Source organism: Labrus mixtus, chromosome 19 (assembly GCF_963584025.1).
Source record: "Labrus mixtus chromosome 19, fLabMix1.1, whole genome shotgun sequence".
In the NCBI taxonomy this organism is placed as follows: Eukaryota; Metazoa; Chordata; class Actinopteri; order Labriformes; family Labridae; genus Labrus; species Labrus mixtus.
This window is the reverse complement of record NC_083630.1, coordinates 15,221,175-15,240,055: the sequence shown is the minus strand read 5'-3', so window position 1 is coordinate 15,240,055 and position 18,881 is coordinate 15,221,175. Positions and strand designations below refer to the sequence as shown.

Below are 18,881 nucleotides of genomic sequence, written 5' to 3'. Positions count from 1 at the left end.
CCTCCACAACACCAATCTGAGCCCGACCTCCTCTCTCTCTGTCCCGGATGTCCTGAGCCAACAAGACCGCCTGCAAAAAACGGGGGGTACTTAAATAAGTAACAAGACTTTACTTCAGTTTTAAGGAGCCTGTCTATGTAAGTTCCTGAATTTTTGAATTCAAAAGAATTCTGGGGAAAGTTTACAGGATCAACCTCTGCTTCTGAAGCTATTTGGTGCACATCAACCCTCACTCTTCTCCCCACATTTTCTGTCCAATAAAATAATGTCAAAGAGCCCAATCTTAATTAAGAAAAAGAAAGCTATGTACATTTTCCATGAAACTCTCTGGGAAAAGCCTCCAAAGATTCCTGAAAATGTACAAGAAAGAAAAAATTCCAATAGATGTTGAGGAAAATGTCCATTATTAAAGTTTCAGAACATTTCTGTGTACAACATGTAACTTTCTGTTTCTTCTGCTCTTTTTATAAACATTCTGAGTGATGGATTACCTTGAGCTTCTCTCTCCGGTTGCTCTTGGGGCCGTTCCACTGAACTATGGCTTTTCCCATATCCAGCAGGAATATGTCTCCGTTGTTAAAGCTGTTCCATGATACCTCCACCTGCAAATATGCACACAAACTTCAGTTTTACTTCAAATAAAGCACGCACACTGTTGTAATACGACAAATTAGGAAAAAAACAAGTAATGGAAAACAATTATGATTAACGTGTAAGGAGAAGTGACACATGTGGTGACCGTGGAACGTTGTTGCTTGAAAAATTAGATTTATTGTTTGATCTGTATTGTTGAACATTACAATTACAATTTATTGTCTATGACTTACTCAAGTGTCACATCTTTACGGTAAAATACATTAAATTTGTGTTAATCAGCAGATTATTAACCCCGCCTTGATGAGAACACAAGAAATAGCAAAAAAAAATGTCGTCAGCGGCAACCACTGCTAATTCAATTAGGATGCTAAGTGTTAGCTAATGGAACGCTTCTTCTGCCTTGGGCTGTGGACCTCCTCCGTAAGCTACAGATAGCAGGCAGGTGCTAGCTACCAGGAGCTGTGTAGTCCTTTTTCCAAAGTCACACTGAAGTGCTAAGGCTTACAACACTGTTTTACTCAAAGCTAAAGAAGACTATTTTGTCAGTACACAAATGGTTTTTTGTGAAGATTTTGAAAGCCATTGTGACGAATTGTTGTTTTTAACTTTTGTATACATTTACTTTTGTCAGTTGTGAAGCATGTTTTTTATTGTGCTTGCGTTGTTCATTTATTAACTTTATTTGGATCACTATCTTGTTTTTCTTTTGTATTATTGTGTGTCATTGTTTGTCTTGGCAAAAACCTTTAGCACCTGCTGCAAATAATCCACCCCTCCCTTAATCACAATTCCCTACTACTTGGCAGGCGGAATTAATCCCCTCCACAGCCCTTTTTTATTCCATGCTGCGTACCTCTGATGCTGTGACATGCTTCCTCCCTTTGACGCGCAGCAGTCTCAGGACATTGTAGGTGTTTGGGTCAACGTGTTGAAAACCTGAAGCCACTCCCCCTTTCTTATAGCTGTGGAGAGATTAGTTGCTAAAGTTCAAGCGTGATAAAACAATAACAGCTGATTGAAAGCAGGATGAGTGACAAAACAGCTACAAGTAGGAGCAGTTTTTAAAATGTAGTACCTTAATTGAACATTAACACGAAGGAAAACCCCAATGAAATGTAAGAGGTTTATGAATTGGGCTCGAGGAAACTCTGTTTTTCTTAGCTTAGCCCCAACAAAACAAGTTTAATTTGTGTCATCATGATTCCATGTAGAGGATTTACTCTGGTAAACCCTGTCCCAGGAAGATTACAGCACAAATGTGACGCCCTCTCTTTAGTCACCGCCCACTTCTGGCTCATACACCAGCCCTTTGTCTTTTACGCACATGAGGCCATTTTTGAAGTAGCTCCTGAACCGCGGGGACTCGCAGTCCTGCACCTCCCTGTGCTGGACAGGGCTCCCGCCAAGGTGCTCGTCCAGCTGGGTGACGAAGATTGCCGCTGCACCCTGCTCATCCTGAGAGGACGCCTTTCCTATCCAATAGTGGATGTCAGCTGACTGGCCCGAGCCTCTGTTCTGACTTATCTGGTGTGAAAACACAGAGCGAGACACAGTCACACTTCCATACAAACTTGCAAATCATGCATAAATCACATGTCTTCATTCATTCATGTCTCTTGGAAAATCGGGCAGTGTTGTACTCACATAGAGAACAATATAACAGTCCCCTTCAAAGAAGTTACCGAAGCCCTTGGCTGGAACTGGCACCATCTGCATGTTCTGAGCAAAGAGAAAAACAACACTTTGATATTTATGAAATCTGACTCTAAAATAAGATGAGAACACTATCTGCTAAGCAAAGTACAGTTAAACACTAACATGGGTTGTATAATGTTTATCTTCAGGCTAACTTACATTGATGGTCCATATCTGCAGGCCTGGCTTTTGGTGAACATTTCTAAATGGGTCTTGACTGTCATCACTCATCGTTCTGCTGAACTGGAAAAAAAAACATATATAGGGCAGGAAAAGGTTAGAAATCTCAGTGTTTTTTAACTTCCAATGATGCAGCGATTTATTACAGATGTATGCATTAAGGCACACTACACGGGTGATATGTCAGCTCCATTGTTTGGTTTCTTTTTACAGAGCTAGGGCTGTGTACAAAAAAAAAGGACAGGGAGACGTCCGCTGGTTTAGATTAAATTGTATTGGATTGAAAATAAAATACTGTTAAGTAAACATTTGAATGAGCAACTTATCCCCCCTCTTTGAGTTGATATGATTAAATACTGAGGGAAAATGATAAATGATAAATCTCTCTCTAACGTAAAATTAAATAAAAATGAAAAAGTGAATCAAGTGTGGGTCAATAATATCAAAACACAAAGTGAAGATTAGGTATGAAGTGAGAAGAGGGGACTGCAGAGTTATGAGTTTTAATATTTTGTGGGGTTCTGGATACCATGAGTCATGGCACTAATAATGCTGAGTACGCCCCTACATATCAGAACCCTAAATAGTAGATAGGAAAACATTCAATTGAGACTCATCCAAAGTACCTCAACATACAAATATTGCATTTCTCAAGTGTCCTCCTCCTCATTGATCATCTTCTTGGAGCTTCCTATCTTTTCACTTGAAACGGATGTCTCTGACATGTCAAGTGAACCATTTCAAAAGAAAGTATCTCTGACGGCAAAACACCTCTAATCCCCCTAATGAGTGTCAGCTTGGCGCCATAGCAACCTTGAAGTTCTGCTATCAGTTCTGCTTAGATAGCCTCCGGACTGAGATATCAAAAACAACAGCAGTGATAAGCAAACACACTGTAACAGCAGCTGAGCCAAGAATATATGCTTAATGCTAACGCACCGTGTGGAAACAGGATCAGGGGGATGTCAAGCTGCCGCCAACACATCATGAATGCAAATACAGGATCCATGCATATGAATCGATTGTCAGATAGCTGGAGGAGCTATAGCTGCGGATATTCCCCTGAGAAATAACCCAGCTTTAATATATGGTTCATATACTGCACGCTGCATCAGAATCTAATCTTTGCTCCAGGTATAGGTATAAAACCGTCTTTCCGAGGCAGTGATTGATGGAGTGGGTGGTGTAAGGTGAGGCTGGGTCAGGTCAGCTGTATTCTACCAGCATGTTTACCACTCCCTTTATTAATATTATCAAGGCTTTATTATTGATGTAATAAAGGGGTGACGCATACTACGCTTACAAAAAAGAGTCAAGAAATCTATTAAATTAGAGGGCTTGGCTCAAGTTGCTAAATCAAACTTCAGTTGGTGTGTGAGTCGAAGGAGGACCAAGAGGAAAAGACTGACTCATGCGGGGATAACTTCACAACATCTTGTGTGATATAAAAAGTTACAGTTCTATTAGTAGTTTAAAAGCGTGATTATGGAACTACACATAGACAGTAGGCCAAAGTAACAATTACAGGATGATAGTAAATGCTAAAACATGGCTTACCGGTCAACTAGATACAAGTTGTAAAATTAGACAACTGACTCATGTCATGATACAGCAATATATAGCTTAAGTATGCTAATATTAGCTAACATTAACCACCATATGTTACCAGTGACTCATGACCGTAGCAGCAAAAATACTGAGTTCATTCAGTTAAGTGAGGGTGTGCAGCTTTCTTTCTAAGAGGGAGATTGGTTAACAATTAGTCTATCAAAGAGGGAGCCAGGACCCCCAGGGGTCGCCTTTAAAAAAATTAATAACAATTAAAAAAATAATTGAAAATTGTATATTTTACCCATTATTGTAAAAATAGGTTAAAAAAGTAGTTCAACACTTAATAAAACTATATTATTTAGTGAATGAAAAACAGGTATTAACTGTGTAAAAGAAACTGCATATGATAGCAACAGTGTAGGTATCTGCTGCTCTTTCCACATAAAGATGATAAAGTTTGACGCAGCTTAAGTTTTGTATGTTCACTCACTGCTAAAGTCTATACATGGAACTCAGTTGTATTCTGCTTCTAGCCTTTCTTACAATAAATGTACTATTTAAAATCATTTTAAGGTTTTTAAGCTGTTGTATTTTTTTCTGTTCTTAGTATTTGGATAGGCCGATTAGTGCGTGCCTCTTCATTTTACTTATGTTTTATGTCTTTTAAATTCAGGCTGTATTTCACGTGTAGTTTTATTTTATCTCATGTGAGCTGTTGTGTATTTTTATTTATTCTTCTGTACAGCACTTTGGTCAACTGTGGTTGTTTTAAAGTGCTTAACAAATAAAGTTGGATTGGATTGCATATGCCTGAACCACCTTCAGGCCCAGTGGGGGTCAACAGACTCTGGCACCCTTATTTTGGGGGTCAGATGCTGAAAGTTTGGGAACCCCTGGTTAATGCATTATGTGATGTACTGTTGTAAGTGTAATATATTTAATTTGACACTGTGTATCCAACCATGTAGTTCTTTTTCTAATGTTTTTTTTGGGGGGGGGCTTTTTTATGCCTTTATTTAGAGACGGAACAGAAGATAGAGTCAGAAATCAGGGCGAGAGAGAGAGTGGGGATGACACGTGGGAAAGGAGCCACAGGTCGGATTCAAACCCAGGCCACCTGTTTGGAGGGCTACAGCCTCAGACCACACTAACCACTAGGCCAACCCTGTTGTTGAATCCGAGATATTGAATGTGTTCAACAAAAGAACAGCAAGTGAAAATGAGCTGTTAACTAAATTCATATCAAACAACTATGTTTCATTTTGCACATGCTCCCATTCAACTTAATGAAACAGATACTGAAACATTACATAAATGATCTCACAGACATGGTTAATATATATATATTTTTTAAATTAATGTTTAAAGTCGGATTAGATAACAGGCCTTTTTATCTATTGACCATATTGGTTGTGTTGGTGAAGAGGAGGCCACACCCAAACTATATAAATATTGTAACAGCTCTCCTTAACATGTGTTATTCATTTGACAGTGCTGTGTATTTGTCAGACTAGATTTCTTAAAAAATCGGTACGACAAACAAATCTGTTTTCATCACTAACGTATTCATGATAAGCAAACCACTTCAATACGTTTGTAACATAATTTAAATACTGTCAAACACAAGTATGATACCACCCTCACCCCCTCTTTTACTTTGACTTATTTACTTCAGTTGAACTAATGGATGATGAAACTGTGATGACTATTGATGGTTTTGGAGGCCGTAGCAACTACTCCCTGTTGTGAATGAAAAAAAACAGCCATTGTGCCGTGCTACCCCGAAACCGTTCAGAATAAATGAAAAACTTAAACAAACAATTTTATGAAAAGAAAAATTGACGACCAGCGCTGCGTCCATTTCCGTGGCAGGAAAGACTGGTTTCACATCAATTAAGTTGCGGTGTCCATTGACTCAGCATACACAATGGGCTTTGTTAATACTTAATGATATCATCTTGATTTTACATTGCAGTGTGTAAGTTGAAAAACACCCCATAACATCTATTTTACAGATTTTATTCGCAACAACAATAATAATGGGAAATGGAACGATAATGATTTTGTAATTTGTAAATCAAAGTGATTACAGACAGAAACATTTAGAGAGATAAGACAAAAAATAACCTTGTGAAATGAATCACAAAAATAAAAGTATGGCTCTTACCTTGTGCTGTGTCTGGTGGGGTAAAAGCCTGTGTGTCCCCTACAAATTGTGGAGTAAGATTAGTGAGATTTTGACTTAATGTAATAGAGTATCCCTATAACTTTCCCTCTCGTGTGCCAGATGGAGTGTGCTGTGGAGAGTGGGGCTGGCTTTATTTGTCTCCACACCCAAGTTTGAACACACCTGCAATTTCCTGCCTGGACATTTACAATGCATCAACCTCAAACACGCCTCTTCATGCATTGTTGCCCAGTCACCTCTGAAACCGAAAAATGTGATTTGTTGTAGGGAGGCTGGCTCGTTTTCGTGCCTTTAAGAAGGCAGCCAGTGTTGTTTTCGTGTCCGACTGAGCCGTCAGAAGCACAGCGGGTGGTAACAGGGGCCACTTGACGCCAATTATTCATGTCACAACTGTTACAACTATAGCAGATGGGGTTCACTCGAGGAGCCCCGAGTAGTATTAGAGAGGAATCTGAGGCTTTCTGTGGCTACACCTCTCCTTCTGTGCCTCCTCTCACACACTCAAGGAGAAACACTTGACATTATTGAAGGTTTGCAGCTCGGGGCTTTGTTCTCCCAACAGAGGAGGCATTGCAAGCATTTGTTTGTTCAATGTGGAGACGTATTAACATGTTGTATACAAAGAATCCTGCACAGTTTTTGCAGAGCGTGGATGTAAGTCAAACAGGGAATTTAATGGAAAGATACAAGAGAAATCAATTGTGGGTTAATTGCTTTAACATCTAAACCCTGAAAACGGTGACAGATCAAATTTAAAGTATTCCCCAAAGTATCAAACCCTGCTTCTGCTCCCTGAACATTTCCAAACTGTGCAAACAATCTGTAAAATCCTGCTGCTGCTGCTACACGTTGCAGCCAGTGCATGGAACACACATCAGCCTCCCTGCTGACGTTTCCTGTGAAAGCATTACACACGTCTTAGACTCATGTTGTTCACACAATCCCTGCCATCGAGTCTGAGAGGAAGACCGTTGCATAACTAACCTGATTTCTCCTCTTAACCAACAGCTTCACAAGCGAACGGGCTTAAGTTTTTTCTTACCTTTGACCACGGCTTTTCGTGTTTAGAATCAGACCTGAACTCCATCATGACAGTATGGTCATTTCAACAACGTGGAGAATTTCCGTCCACACACATTTCTGAGGGACAAGTGGGAAATTAAAGGTAGGGGGGTGGGTGGGGGGGGGGGGGGGGGGGGGGGGGGGAACAGGCTTGAACAATAGGCTCTGTAATGCCTAATCCACTGCAGCAGTTAAAGTGGCTGCTACGTAAGCGGAAGCTAAAAGTTCACATCAAGATATCACATGAAGCTTAGTGCCTCTTGGTTGCACATTAACCAGTTTATATTCATACAATTAATGCACCTTGCAGATCATTTATCTAAGGAGCCAGAGCCTCTGTGGAAGAAGGCACTTTGTCCTTTAGAATAAAACGATTAAATGTCCTTAAAAACATTTTAAAACACATTATTCTTTTTCTGTTCTTTTGATTATATCAGTTTCAATCCTTTTCACATACAAGTGAATCAGATTTTTTTTCATAAATACAGTTGATATTAGCTCAGTGTCTTCCTCATGCTTTCAAAAGACTAAAGAAGAAAACAAATTGTTGAAATAGAAACAATTCCTTCATAAGATTTTTTTTTTAAATGTCTCTTTTTTTAGGGGGCACGTCAAGTTCTTCTCCTCCGTGTTGGGTTAAATAATCACATTTGTCTCGTCAGAAACCAGCAAACCAATCCTTTGATCGTGCTCTGTGACAGCTAGGAAAAAGGCCCCACAAGCGAAAATGTTATAACGACTGTTTCCAAGGTCAAAAAGTGGCCTTTGAACCTCTTAGAATTACATTCATGGCAATTTAAACACGTTAAATACTTGAAAATTTGCTTATCAATTGTCATTGAACCATGCGTCTTGCTTTCCAGCAACTAGGAGGCAACAAAAACAACCTGTAAGAAAGAACTTGACATATTGTCACCTCTGAGTGAATGTGTGAAAGTCGCTCAAAAACATTCAGCAGACATGAAGCAACATTAGCATTCACTAGAATCATGTTTATAAATGACTTATCTATTCAGCCCTGGGTCCAGCAGAAAAACACTGGCTGCGTGCTCGGGGGGTCCTGTCTCTATGACAACAGTCTGTTGACAACGACCGCTGTATGACCGACACTGCTCTGTTATTTTTTGTTTTTAATTTAAAGATCATTTATTTCCCGATCAGACACGGAGCGGATAGAGGATATGGTTACAAGACACAATCCCAAACTACAGGGAACATCACACATTTGGAAAAGAGCACCGCTGACGTCAACAGAGCCTTTCTGAAAAGTTCAAAGATTTCCTACTTGACGTCCAAACAAAAAAGGCGAAGCGCTGTGCTTTTTCTTCATCTCCGGGCGGCCACTTTCTGCTGCGAAAAACTCTCTCCTCATTGGAAACAATTGAGAAAAGGTGCTAGGTGGACACAGGGCCTAAAAGTCCAATATTTACTTTGTTTTAGCTTTGTTTTTAGTCAAGGCAACTGGGCAGTGAAATGTTGCATAATACTCATCAGCTGAGCATTCACCATCTGGTTTGAGCTTTGATCAGCCTGCATGTTTCCTGCAACATTTCATGTAAATAAAAAATTTGACATATCCTTTAAGGTTAAATAAAGTCATTACACCATGCTACAAAAGGACAGTGTGCAAACCTGCAACTTTAATAATGTTGTACAGTACGATTTCAACAGCAGTCTTTACAATGCACCCAACCCCATTTCCCCAATAAATATAATTTCATTTAATCTAAGCTATTCTTGATATTGTCTTCAAAAGTTGAACATTTATTGGTGGACAGTGAAGTCATTACAAAGGTTTCTTTTTTGTCTTTTTTTTTTAAATAACAGGGGGGGGGTTTCAATATCTTTAAGGGTCATCAATTTACAGCCACTGTAAAGGATCAAATGACGGCATTCAATCACAAATCACATTGAATTGTAACAATCTTTGGTAAGTTTAACAATTCAATGTCACCAAACTCAAACGCAAAGAGTCATCGTATCTAACAGGGTAGTTATATATATATTTTTTGTCATTATACTAGATTCATTCACAATCACCAAAGACTTGTTTCCAAATTAAATTCAAGGATTTAGTCCGTATGCTTTCGGAAAATTTGAGTAAATATGCAGCATTAAAACGCACACCCCATAACCTGACACAACGAAATCAGCACAGTAATGAAGGCACTTCATTCTGTAAGAGAAGAGAAATCACAGTTGTTTGAACAAAAGGTCAGACGAGAAACGACAGCCTGCATAGCACAGCTCAACACAAAAAAAAAACCAAACAAACAAAAAGTCACTCCTTCTCGAAAAAAGAAACAAAAAACATTTTGTTTCTGTCTATTTGATTATTTTTGGTAACTAAAATATTACTTGATAGAATAGTAAAACCTCCTCTCTCTGATAGAAAAATTACTTTATGTATGTCTTGCTCTTAGAAACATATAGTATGTACATACAGTAATATAATCTTTTGTCAGTAGGAGTCCTGTACAAAGGGTCCAAGAGTACAGAGATCAGTTGCTGTCTCTAGATGTCATTATGACCAGAACTGCCTGAAGTCCTCAGATTGGGGCCACACTGGGACTCCTGGGAGCCGGGCTGCAGGGCCCGTGGCAGCGAGGTGAGGCCTCTGTGCAGCAGGGATGGGCGACTACGCAGGAAGGAGCTGCTGTCTGCTACCTGTTCCTCAGGCTGTGTAACAGGCTGTAAACGTCGTCCTCCTTACTGAGGCCCTCGAACATCGGTATCAGATCCAGCAGCTCTGTGTCCGTCAAGTCGTCAAACCAGGACTGCACTGGGACCTGGTGGGAGGAGAAGAAGAGCCAGATTGACGTGTTTTAATCGAGAGAGAAAACACAGCCGCTGCAAAAGCGTTGCGTAACAGGTGAGGAGATGCTGCGAGATTTGTGCAAATAATTAATGTGGGGAAATACATCAAAGGCATGAAGAGTGGCAGCAACTCCACTGAGAAACTTCAGCAGAGGAGAAACATGTCATAATATTGGGAACACTGCCTCCAGCTCAAAGCTGCTTTTAAGTCAACAGTTCAGATTCAAACAAACATCTTTCTAGAAGATATAATCACTGTACTATTAACTTTATTAATCACTTCTTTCTTGTGAACTTTGACCCCGTGTTAGTCAGGATTGTATGAGATCTAAAAACACACCATAACATGGAACATGTCATGCATTTATATCACACTCAAGATCAAGTTATATTCCTGAAATATATTGAATGAGTGAAACAGCAGTAACATTCTAGCTTCACATGAGCCACAAAAAAAGACTCTGAGGCAGGAGGAGCTCATTATTTTCTGATATTTGTAAACTCACGACAAGGAACATGTATTTCAGGCTCCTTAACACAATATCTAGGATCAGAGGCTCAATGCTCCATGATGAAAGCTTAAGGTCGATTTTAGAACCGCCGCCATCAATCCGAGGGCTGACTTACCGCATTTTCAGGGTGGAAGATGTAGGAGGCAGGTGAGTTGTCTATGATGATGACTTTGCTGAGCTCTCGGCCCAGCCGGCTGAGGTCTTTGACGTAGTTTCCTCTGTGGAAAACACAGGATTCCCTGAAGAGCCGGGCGCGGAACACCCCCCACTGGTCCAGCAGGTCTGCCACAGGGTCAGCATACTATAACAAACCAAAAAGATGAAAAGTGTTTTTGAGGCAAAGTCAGCATGTCTGTGGTGTCTTAGAGCGCAAACGTTGAACAAACCTTGGCTAAGCTTGCTGTGAAGAGGACACATTCAAAGAGCTCCCCCATCTTCTGGAGGAACTCGTCTACATGGGGCCTCTTCAGCACATACACCTGAAAAGAAGACACAGAGACACACCTTTTAAGCCAAGTTTCAAAACGTAAGATTTTTTAAGTGCCAGTCAAAATGTGTATTTGAGCCCTTCATGTCAACAGCTGCTGCTTAAATGTCTGGCGGGACAAAAGCATTTGGCCACTGTTAACTCGATGTCTTGTTCATGGGCTACTTGAGGCAACCAAATTCACTTTAAAGCAACTTTCCTGTGACGTCACACTCAAGGTGGAAAGCTCAAATGCCGTGATAATGTAACACTCCAGGGAAAGAGGGAAAAAAGGGAGTTCCAGTGAGGGGTTTCTGATTTGTTTTGTCAGGAGAGAAAATAAAAAGTTCCAGACTATGACAACAGTTCCATGTTTTCTGAGAAATTCAGCCCACAGCCATTCAAGGCAACAGTACAGTGTACTGGACACACCCTTGTAGGAGTGCGTGTGGCCCTGTACTGCGAACTGTGATGGGGGGGGGTCCACTACAGTAGTGTTCCAGTTCAATATAAAACCTTAAAAAGTGCTACCATTTAAAGGCTTCCCAACTGATCAGCAGGAAAAGCAGTTGATGGTAAAAAATCTTGAGGCACATAGGGTCATATTTCAAGGTAAGACAAGATATTAAAGGGGTGGCAGATAGTCTGGTGCAGCGATACTCAACCTGAGGCTCTTTAAGGTCCTACTCGGAAAAACAAAATCCAAAGTAATTATTTAAAAAAGGGAAACATTGTCAGCAGAAATCATTCTTTGCAAGTCATGTCACTTTGTTTCCCACAAATATTTTAGGAAAGAAAGATGTCTTTCATTCAGAAATATTTGTTGGCCATTTTTTGCTCTTAAGCCTAACAAGGCTGGGTACCACTGGTCTAGTGGTTATATTGCCTTACCCATGCACAGCGTCTACAGTCCTTGAAGCGGATTGCCTGGGGTCGATTCTGACCCTCTGCACTTTGCCGTTCTTCACTCCCCACTCTCTCTCATCCCGGTTTCTTACTATACCCACTGTCCTCTCAAAAATAAAGGCATAAAAAGCCCCAAAATAACCTTAAAAAAACCATCTTTGACCACCAGTTAACGTGGTCAAATAATCAACAAGACAGACAACATTACTATTAGATAGTACTTTTCAGCTATAGGATGTGGTTGAGTAACACATAAAACAGCAGTGGGTTTCTGAACATGTTGTTTAAACCTGAATTATGCTCTAATCAACTGTCTGTTCTCCAACTAATAAATTACAAAGCAGTGAAATTATAATTATTTGTCAGATTCCTCACATCTCAAGAATTGGCAAACCTTGAGCGCGGCATGACATCATCCATTTGATAGCACTTAAGCTTCTTAACCTTCAGCGTGGCTCATGAGCTACAACTACCGTGTCTGTTTGTTTGAACTCCTCCTGTGTTGTGATGACGAGCGAACATGTGTGCAGCACACTTTTAGAACGACCCTGAATATCCTGAAAGGAAGATTTGCAATTTTATAAACATTATTAAGCTACTACGAGACTTTGGAATTAGGTAGGACATGCAAAAGTCTTAACAGTTTTAGATTACTACGTGTTAACATGTGCCATTCTGCTCGTCTTCGTCCTCTTCAGCAGGACTCTGCATGGGTTCAGTTGCTGCCCCCAAGTGCAAGTAATCAAGCATAGGCCAAGACAGATACAGAAAGCCTATCCTGGATTACTTGAACCTGGTCACAGCTACAGTACAGCTGATGCTGCTTCAAACAGGACACCTTCAAGATCAAAACACTACAAAATATAAGCAGTTCAAACAGATCAGTTAGCATGGTTAGTTCCTGTAGGAGTGTATGAGCTATGTCTTTTTTTTTGCCGCAGCTGCAACATAACAGAGAGAGAGAGAAAAAGAGACCCAGGGAAATACTACAAATTAACACTTTATGTTTAATTAAAGGCCATCATTCAGGAAGTTCTTCATATCAGTGCAACTGTACCTGATGAACAGTCCCATCAATCTCCACTGGAACGATGAAGTCTGCATTGCTGATAGGCTGCGGGAAAACAAGAAGCAGAGAAAGAATTAAAAAGGGTGCAGCTAAAACACATATCAACACTTCTGTTGGAAAAAACAAAATGAAAAGGGTAAAATTCTCCTGTCAGTTTCCCCAGGCAAAGTAGAGTGTATTTAAGCATAATGTGGATCCCTCTGCTCCAGTGCTCTGTAGCTCAGTGTTAAGTAGAATTCAGAGGGGGGACTCCAGGGAGAAAGCAGGGAGTTGAACAAGATGACTGACGTGAACATGATCAGGAGGAGCGCCCCCGTTTTCTCAGCGTGACTTGGTGTCATCTTTAGAAGCTAGGAAGAGGAGAGAGGAGAGGAGAGGTGCGGGAGGTAGAGGAAGATAGGTGCCAGAGGGTTGTGGGTGGAAGACAAGCGGAGGGAGTGTAAAAGACAAGGATGAAAGGATTAGGTGGGAGGCACAGCGGTGTCATTTCGGAAAAAGGGGGAGAAGGAAAAATAGGTGACACAGATAGAGAAGCGCTTCTGTGAGTTAAAAGAAGCGCAAAGAAAGGTGTTCTGTAAGAGCTCGTCTGTCACTTGTCTGGATAGTTTGTTTTAGAGAGAAAAGCATTATTTGGAAGTATCAGTGAATCGCTTGAACAACATTGCTCTGGCATGGGTGTAGTGCTGCTGGGGACCAACTACAGCTAGTTTTTCCTCAAAGTTCTAAAAGCACTTGTAGCTAATGGTCAAATATTTCCAACTTGCAGTAGCCAGACATTACTGAAGATGATAGGGAGCCAAGTCAACCTTTGGAAACCACTACAACTTTTTCTCAGAGTAGATGTTTCAAACGCAGCTCTAATTGCTCTGTACAAATACCCTAGATTATATCATTCAAATCTCAACTGTGTTCATTAGCCTTTATTGCCAAATGTCAAATTAGGCTATATAATTTCCAAACAGTACTTAGCTACATGTTTAACATGATGAAACTGTGTAAAGTCAGTCAAAAATGTGATTGTGGTCAGTAATTGTTAAATATAGTCTGTGTCTTTCGAAACAAGTCTTCATACCTGCAGGTCATATGTTTGCTTAGTTTAAAAGTGAATTATCCAAAAACTATTTAAACCGCTTTATCAGTCAGTAAATCTCAACTTTAATCCTTTTTTAATAAAACAGAAACTTGACCTTGCACCATTCACTTCTTGATGGCTGTAGCATCTAAGCTAGGCTACTAGCTTTAGCAGTACCTGTGTACCTTTTTCTCTTTTATGATTATTTACCTTTACCATTTACCTAATGTTTTATTTATAAAGTATAAATAGTAGTTTGGATGTCAGAGCATCAGAATGATTTTTTCCTTTACAGTGAACAGGTTCATTAAAGTCTATCAGCTTTATCTGTGAGTGAACTTAAGCTACTGTAGATGCTATAGCCTTATAGCCTACTGTATAGCTAGCTTATTCAAAAATTGGGGGTGTACTTCAACATCTAGCTGCTTGTCTGAGCACTTAAGTTGAGGCTGCTGCTTAATCAGAAATGAGTCTGAAAATATTGTGAAACTCAAAATGACACAGGCTAATAGGCTATTATAAAAAATGTTGTGAAAGGGACATTCATTGTTTGCAATACAGCTAATGTAAATTCATTCTTGAAAATGTATTCATGTTATAAATAGGGCTGTCGGCCCTAATTGGATAAGCCGCGGCAGTGTCTCACTGTAGTCACAGTGATTGGAAAAGAACAACAATACTGCATCTTTGGATGACTCAGTTCACATTAAAAATCTCCAAGAGATCTCACTTGACGAGTCAAAAGTAATATATCCACCTTGTGAGATCAAACATTTTTATTTTTTTTTACCTTTCCTTTTAGCTGTTTTCATTTAGTTTCTGATCCTTAAAGAGTTCCTTTTTTCTTAGATAAGTTAATGTCGTAACCGTCTGTCAGAAGGTCCTAATTTTATTTAGAAATAAAAGCAGGGTCTTATTCAAACGGCAAGTTAAGTACTTACAGCACAAGACAGTAAAAACTATTTTTATTCTTAAATGTGAAATAGTGGAAATTCAAACATGGGATTAAAAATGCCATTTAAATGTTTTAATCGTCTGACAGCCCTAGTTATAAATGACTGGTTCATTGTTTCTTCAACCTTATGCTTACAGTAAATGCTAAATAGGAATTTAAAGTAGCGTATAATCAATTTCTTAGGGCAGATTTGTCCTTGTTTCTCAAACTACTTCACTCCCACTTCCATAAAAACACACCTTCCCATGAGTGAGTGGATTTTATGCTATTTGTCTTCCATACTACAGCAGCAAGTTTCAGTTCCATCCAACAGAGGGGGTGTTTGCAGCAGGAATACTAAACGCAGTACTTTGACCTTCTACTTGTCACTTGTGTAATCTGTCAAGTATGACCATTATGGCGTTGACGGCACAACAATAGACCTTCTGTACTACAGATGTTTGGTTTCTGTGTTTGATGAAGAGTGTGTCAGCGCACAATCAAAGACAGATGTGCAAACCTCCAAGAATCAGGGTTTATTACATACTCAGCTCTGGTTAATGTTTACACCAAGAAACTCAAAGACGGTTTTAGATCATTTATATTTGAAAATGGTGCCAGTAATAAGCCAAACGAGCGACAGGCAGGCAAGAGAGAACAAACAGGCAGCATTTGACTCAACTTTTAAAAAGAGAAGAGGAGAAAGACACAGATGGAAGAGGAAGAGACGCAGAGACAGACTTGGCATCTGTGTATTGCTTTCCGGCTGAATCACTGAAATCATCATTTGAAAACTGAACACACAACAGCTGCTCATAGTGTAGCTCTCTTATGGATCCGAGGCGGTGAGAGATATACAACTGAAGAGAGCGAGAGAGATAAATGTATGTGAGAGAGAAATGATAGAGAGGGGTGATATAAATGTTTGCTTCATGGATTTCTGATGAAACAGCCTTGATGGGGAAATTTCTTCTGGGTAGTTTAAATTGATGATAGCACTCAGGTTGTGGTCCAGTGTCACCATTATATTGATATAGCACAACACTAACATTTTAATTTACAAACGTGCATATGAAAGACTGTCATTTCAGCAGTTCTGTCCACACACAGTCTGTCTGAAATGACCTGTAGATGAGCTAAGTCTCCCCAAACGTATTCATACTTGTGTACTAATACTGCATCTCTGACTTCTACAATATGACCACATGTATATCCACATAAAAACCTTCTTCAGCTACTCTTAGGCAAGACAAGGACCAACTTATTCAAAGACTTCTAAGGCTTAAACAATTGTATTCATTGTGGATAAATATGCAGATTACTTTCTCACTTGATTAACAAAATTTGGTGGAAAAACATGCAAGCTGAACCATCAAGTGTCTTATGTCGTTTACCAATTATCCAAAATCCAATTCAGTTTCCTATCATAGACAATAACCATCAAATGTTTAAAAAAAATAATTTTAGTACATATCAATCATGGAAATGGATGCCAGTTGATTTTCTGTACACCCACTCATCATGTATTCACCTTATCATTTCAGTTCTATGACCCTTAGTTAGTCCATAATGGATAACTTTCAGGTAAGGTCAATCCCAATGCAACCAAATGATGTTCAAATTTAAAACAATTTAAGATCGCACTATTGTTGTGGCCTTCGTCAATGCTTTAAAAAGTATAAATTAATGGTTTTCTGTTTGCGTCATAAGAACTTACGGCAAGTTCTGCTCTGCATCTTTAAAATGAGTTAGAAAGTTTATGATGGATATTTGCTAAATGCTTTTGTCAGTCGGGCACAAAATCGTGCAAAAAAAAAAGAAAAATGAAGGATTTATAAAAGTGATTAAAAATCGTTTTGTTCCCACGCTGGTGTAGCTAGCTCATTTTTTCTCCTATTTCATTTTTTCTCCCTTTGAGATTGGTTTTGAGAAATGTTGGAGAAATTATCGTTCCATTTTTTTAAATTATTGTTTTGATAAAAAGCCTTTTAATTTAATTATATTGCTACAAAAAGCATAGTAATCCTATTGTCCACTTGTACTCATCCACACACACACACACACTGGATCTAATCCTTGAGTGGAAACATGTTTTTTGTTCCATTTGTATCATACAGGATGAAGCATATAGTGTGAGACGTGTTATGTAATGTTTTTTGTTTTTTTTAGTCTTTCTCCATCTGTGCTCCACATATAATGTACCCATGTCACTTCTTGTGGTTTTTCTGCACTAATTGTCTAATTCATACGGTTAAGTTCATATTTCAGAACTAAAATCCTCCATTCTTTGATCCAAAATGACCTCCTTACCTCTTTTCATATAAGAAAAATAGAAGCCTAAAGGATATCCTGCCAAGGTCTGAACATAACTGAAAATGCTTTTTCAGTATGTCTGTTTCCCTCTCTTCCTCTCCCAACTGATTTTCGTTTACTGCATTGCCTGAATCCATTTCAGACCTCATACTGATCTCTGAAATGAATGCATTCTGATGGACTATGCAACTGGGTTTCATCAAAAGGAGTTCCTGTGAGGGGTTTCTCATTTGTTTTGTCAGGAGAGAAAATAAAAAGTTCCAGACTATGACAACAGATCCATGTTTTCTGAGAAATTCAGTCCACAGTCATTCAAGGCAACAGTACAGTGTACTGGACACACCCTTGTATGAGTGTGTGTGGCCCTGTACTGTGGACTGTGATGGGTGGGTCCACTACAGTGTGTGCGTGTGTGTGTGTGTGTGTGTGTGTGTGTGTGTGTGTGTGTACATTCTTCTCCTTCAACGCAGTGTAGGAAATGTATTTTTCGTCGCACAAAAAAGAACTCAGTGTTTTTCTTGCAGTCCATTCAATACTGAGTAAAACTAAAGCAAAACACGAAAGAATCTTTAGCTTTACCTTGAGCTAATTGTCTCTGACTTTCACCACTTACACGGAGGACAAAAGGTACACAGATACAGAACACACAGGTGTAATAAGATCAGCTGGGGCCCAGGCAGAGCATGCTGAAATGGGTCACTAGGTGTGCCAGGTGTGTCAGCGGAGGGATCGTGGGATACAGCTTTGTAGTATCTATTAGAGAATTTTAAACTCAGATTTTGACAGAATGGCTAAAAAAAAATAACTTCTCATGTTGGTCTCATAGCTTTCGGTCATTAAATATATTTTACAGGCATCATTAACACATGTCTGATGATTAAGAGAGAATGATTGGTGCACTTTGGACGGTTCAAAAAACCAAAAACCTTGAAAACTTAGGTGGGACATTTAACTGGCTTAAAAACATCTTTTCAGAGAAAAACCTTAGAAATGTCCCGTATTGCAAGGGCCTGACACATGGAAATAATCATATTGTCTGTTTCTGGAGGTGGACTCCCACAGTGGGGGTTGGTGGTGAAAGGTTTAAACCTGTTAGCTCGTAAAAATCTGACATTTTGGAGCTGCTGCGAATCTTTTTAAAGAGATATGATTCCTGCCAAACATCTGAAATGGTCAATCCCTGAATTGCTGATGAAATCAATGATTTACAAAGCTGGCCAGGATTTAATGGTAGCCATGCCAGCACCTTGCTGTATAACATTTACAGCACATCTTTTTTTTTTTTTACCCTGTCATGTTGTAACCGATAGAGCAAACAACATCCTCAGGGATATACTTCCCTGTCATACTGTGTACCAACGATGCAGACAAAGCTCAGTGGTATTCACTGTTGCTCATGCCATTTGTCACTCTGCCATAGTACATATGTTCACGGCAAGTAAAGGCATTTTCAAGGGTTTATTTTGGTATAATCCTATTATCCCTCTAAGGCTATGGAAAAAGAGCGAAACACAGCTGA

General features: G+C 39.5%; 2 protein-coding genes across 6 annotated transcripts in view; both read right to left on the bottom strand.

The window, feature by feature from the left end:
* The window catches only part of vill (villin-like), a 14,657-nt gene extending 7,259 nt beyond the window's left edge, over positions 1-7,398 (bottom strand). Inside the window, exons 1-9 of one of the 4 annotated variants that reach the window (XM_061064979.1) lie at positions 7,254-7,366; positions 6,374-6,449; positions 6,191-6,229; positions 2,452-2,535; positions 2,242-2,316; positions 1,922-2,121; positions 1,451-1,559; positions 492-602; positions 1-70 (exon numbers count right to left, since the gene is read on the bottom strand). The exon at positions 1-70 is cut by the window's left edge and continues 136 nt beyond it. In XM_061064979.1, the coding sequence (XP_060920962.1) occupies positions 1-70; positions 492-602; positions 1,451-1,559; positions 1,922-2,121; positions 2,242-2,316; positions 2,452-2,535; positions 6,191-6,229; positions 6,374-6,433 (748 nt within the window). In that variant the 5' untranslated portion in view covers positions 6,434-6,449; positions 7,254-7,366. Of the gene's footprint in view, positions 71-491; positions 603-1,450; positions 1,560-1,921; positions 2,122-2,241; positions 2,317-2,451; positions 2,536-6,190; positions 6,230-6,373; positions 6,450-7,253 lie in introns of all 4 variants that reach the window. The other 3 variants (XM_061064976.1, XM_061064977.1, XM_061064978.1) reach the window with 3 other exon arrangements.
* A 1,493-nt stretch (positions 7,399-8,891) lies between these two features.
* The window catches only part of ctdspla (CTD (carboxy-terminal domain, RNA polymerase II, polypeptide A) small phosphatase-like a), a 33,028-nt gene continuing 23,038 nt past the window's right edge, over positions 8,892-18,881 (bottom strand). For both annotated transcript variants that reach the window (XM_061064144.1, XM_061064145.1), the window contains 4 exons: positions 13,032-13,088; positions 10,989-11,081; positions 10,718-10,903; positions 8,892-10,062 (listed from right to left, as the gene is read on the bottom strand). In XM_061064144.1, coding sequence (XP_060920127.1) covers positions 9,937-10,062; positions 10,718-10,903; positions 10,989-11,081; positions 13,032-13,088 — 462 coding nt within the window. In that variant the 3' untranslated portion in view covers positions 8,892-9,936. The remainder of the gene's footprint in view (positions 10,063-10,717; positions 10,904-10,988; positions 11,082-13,031; positions 13,089-18,881) is intronic.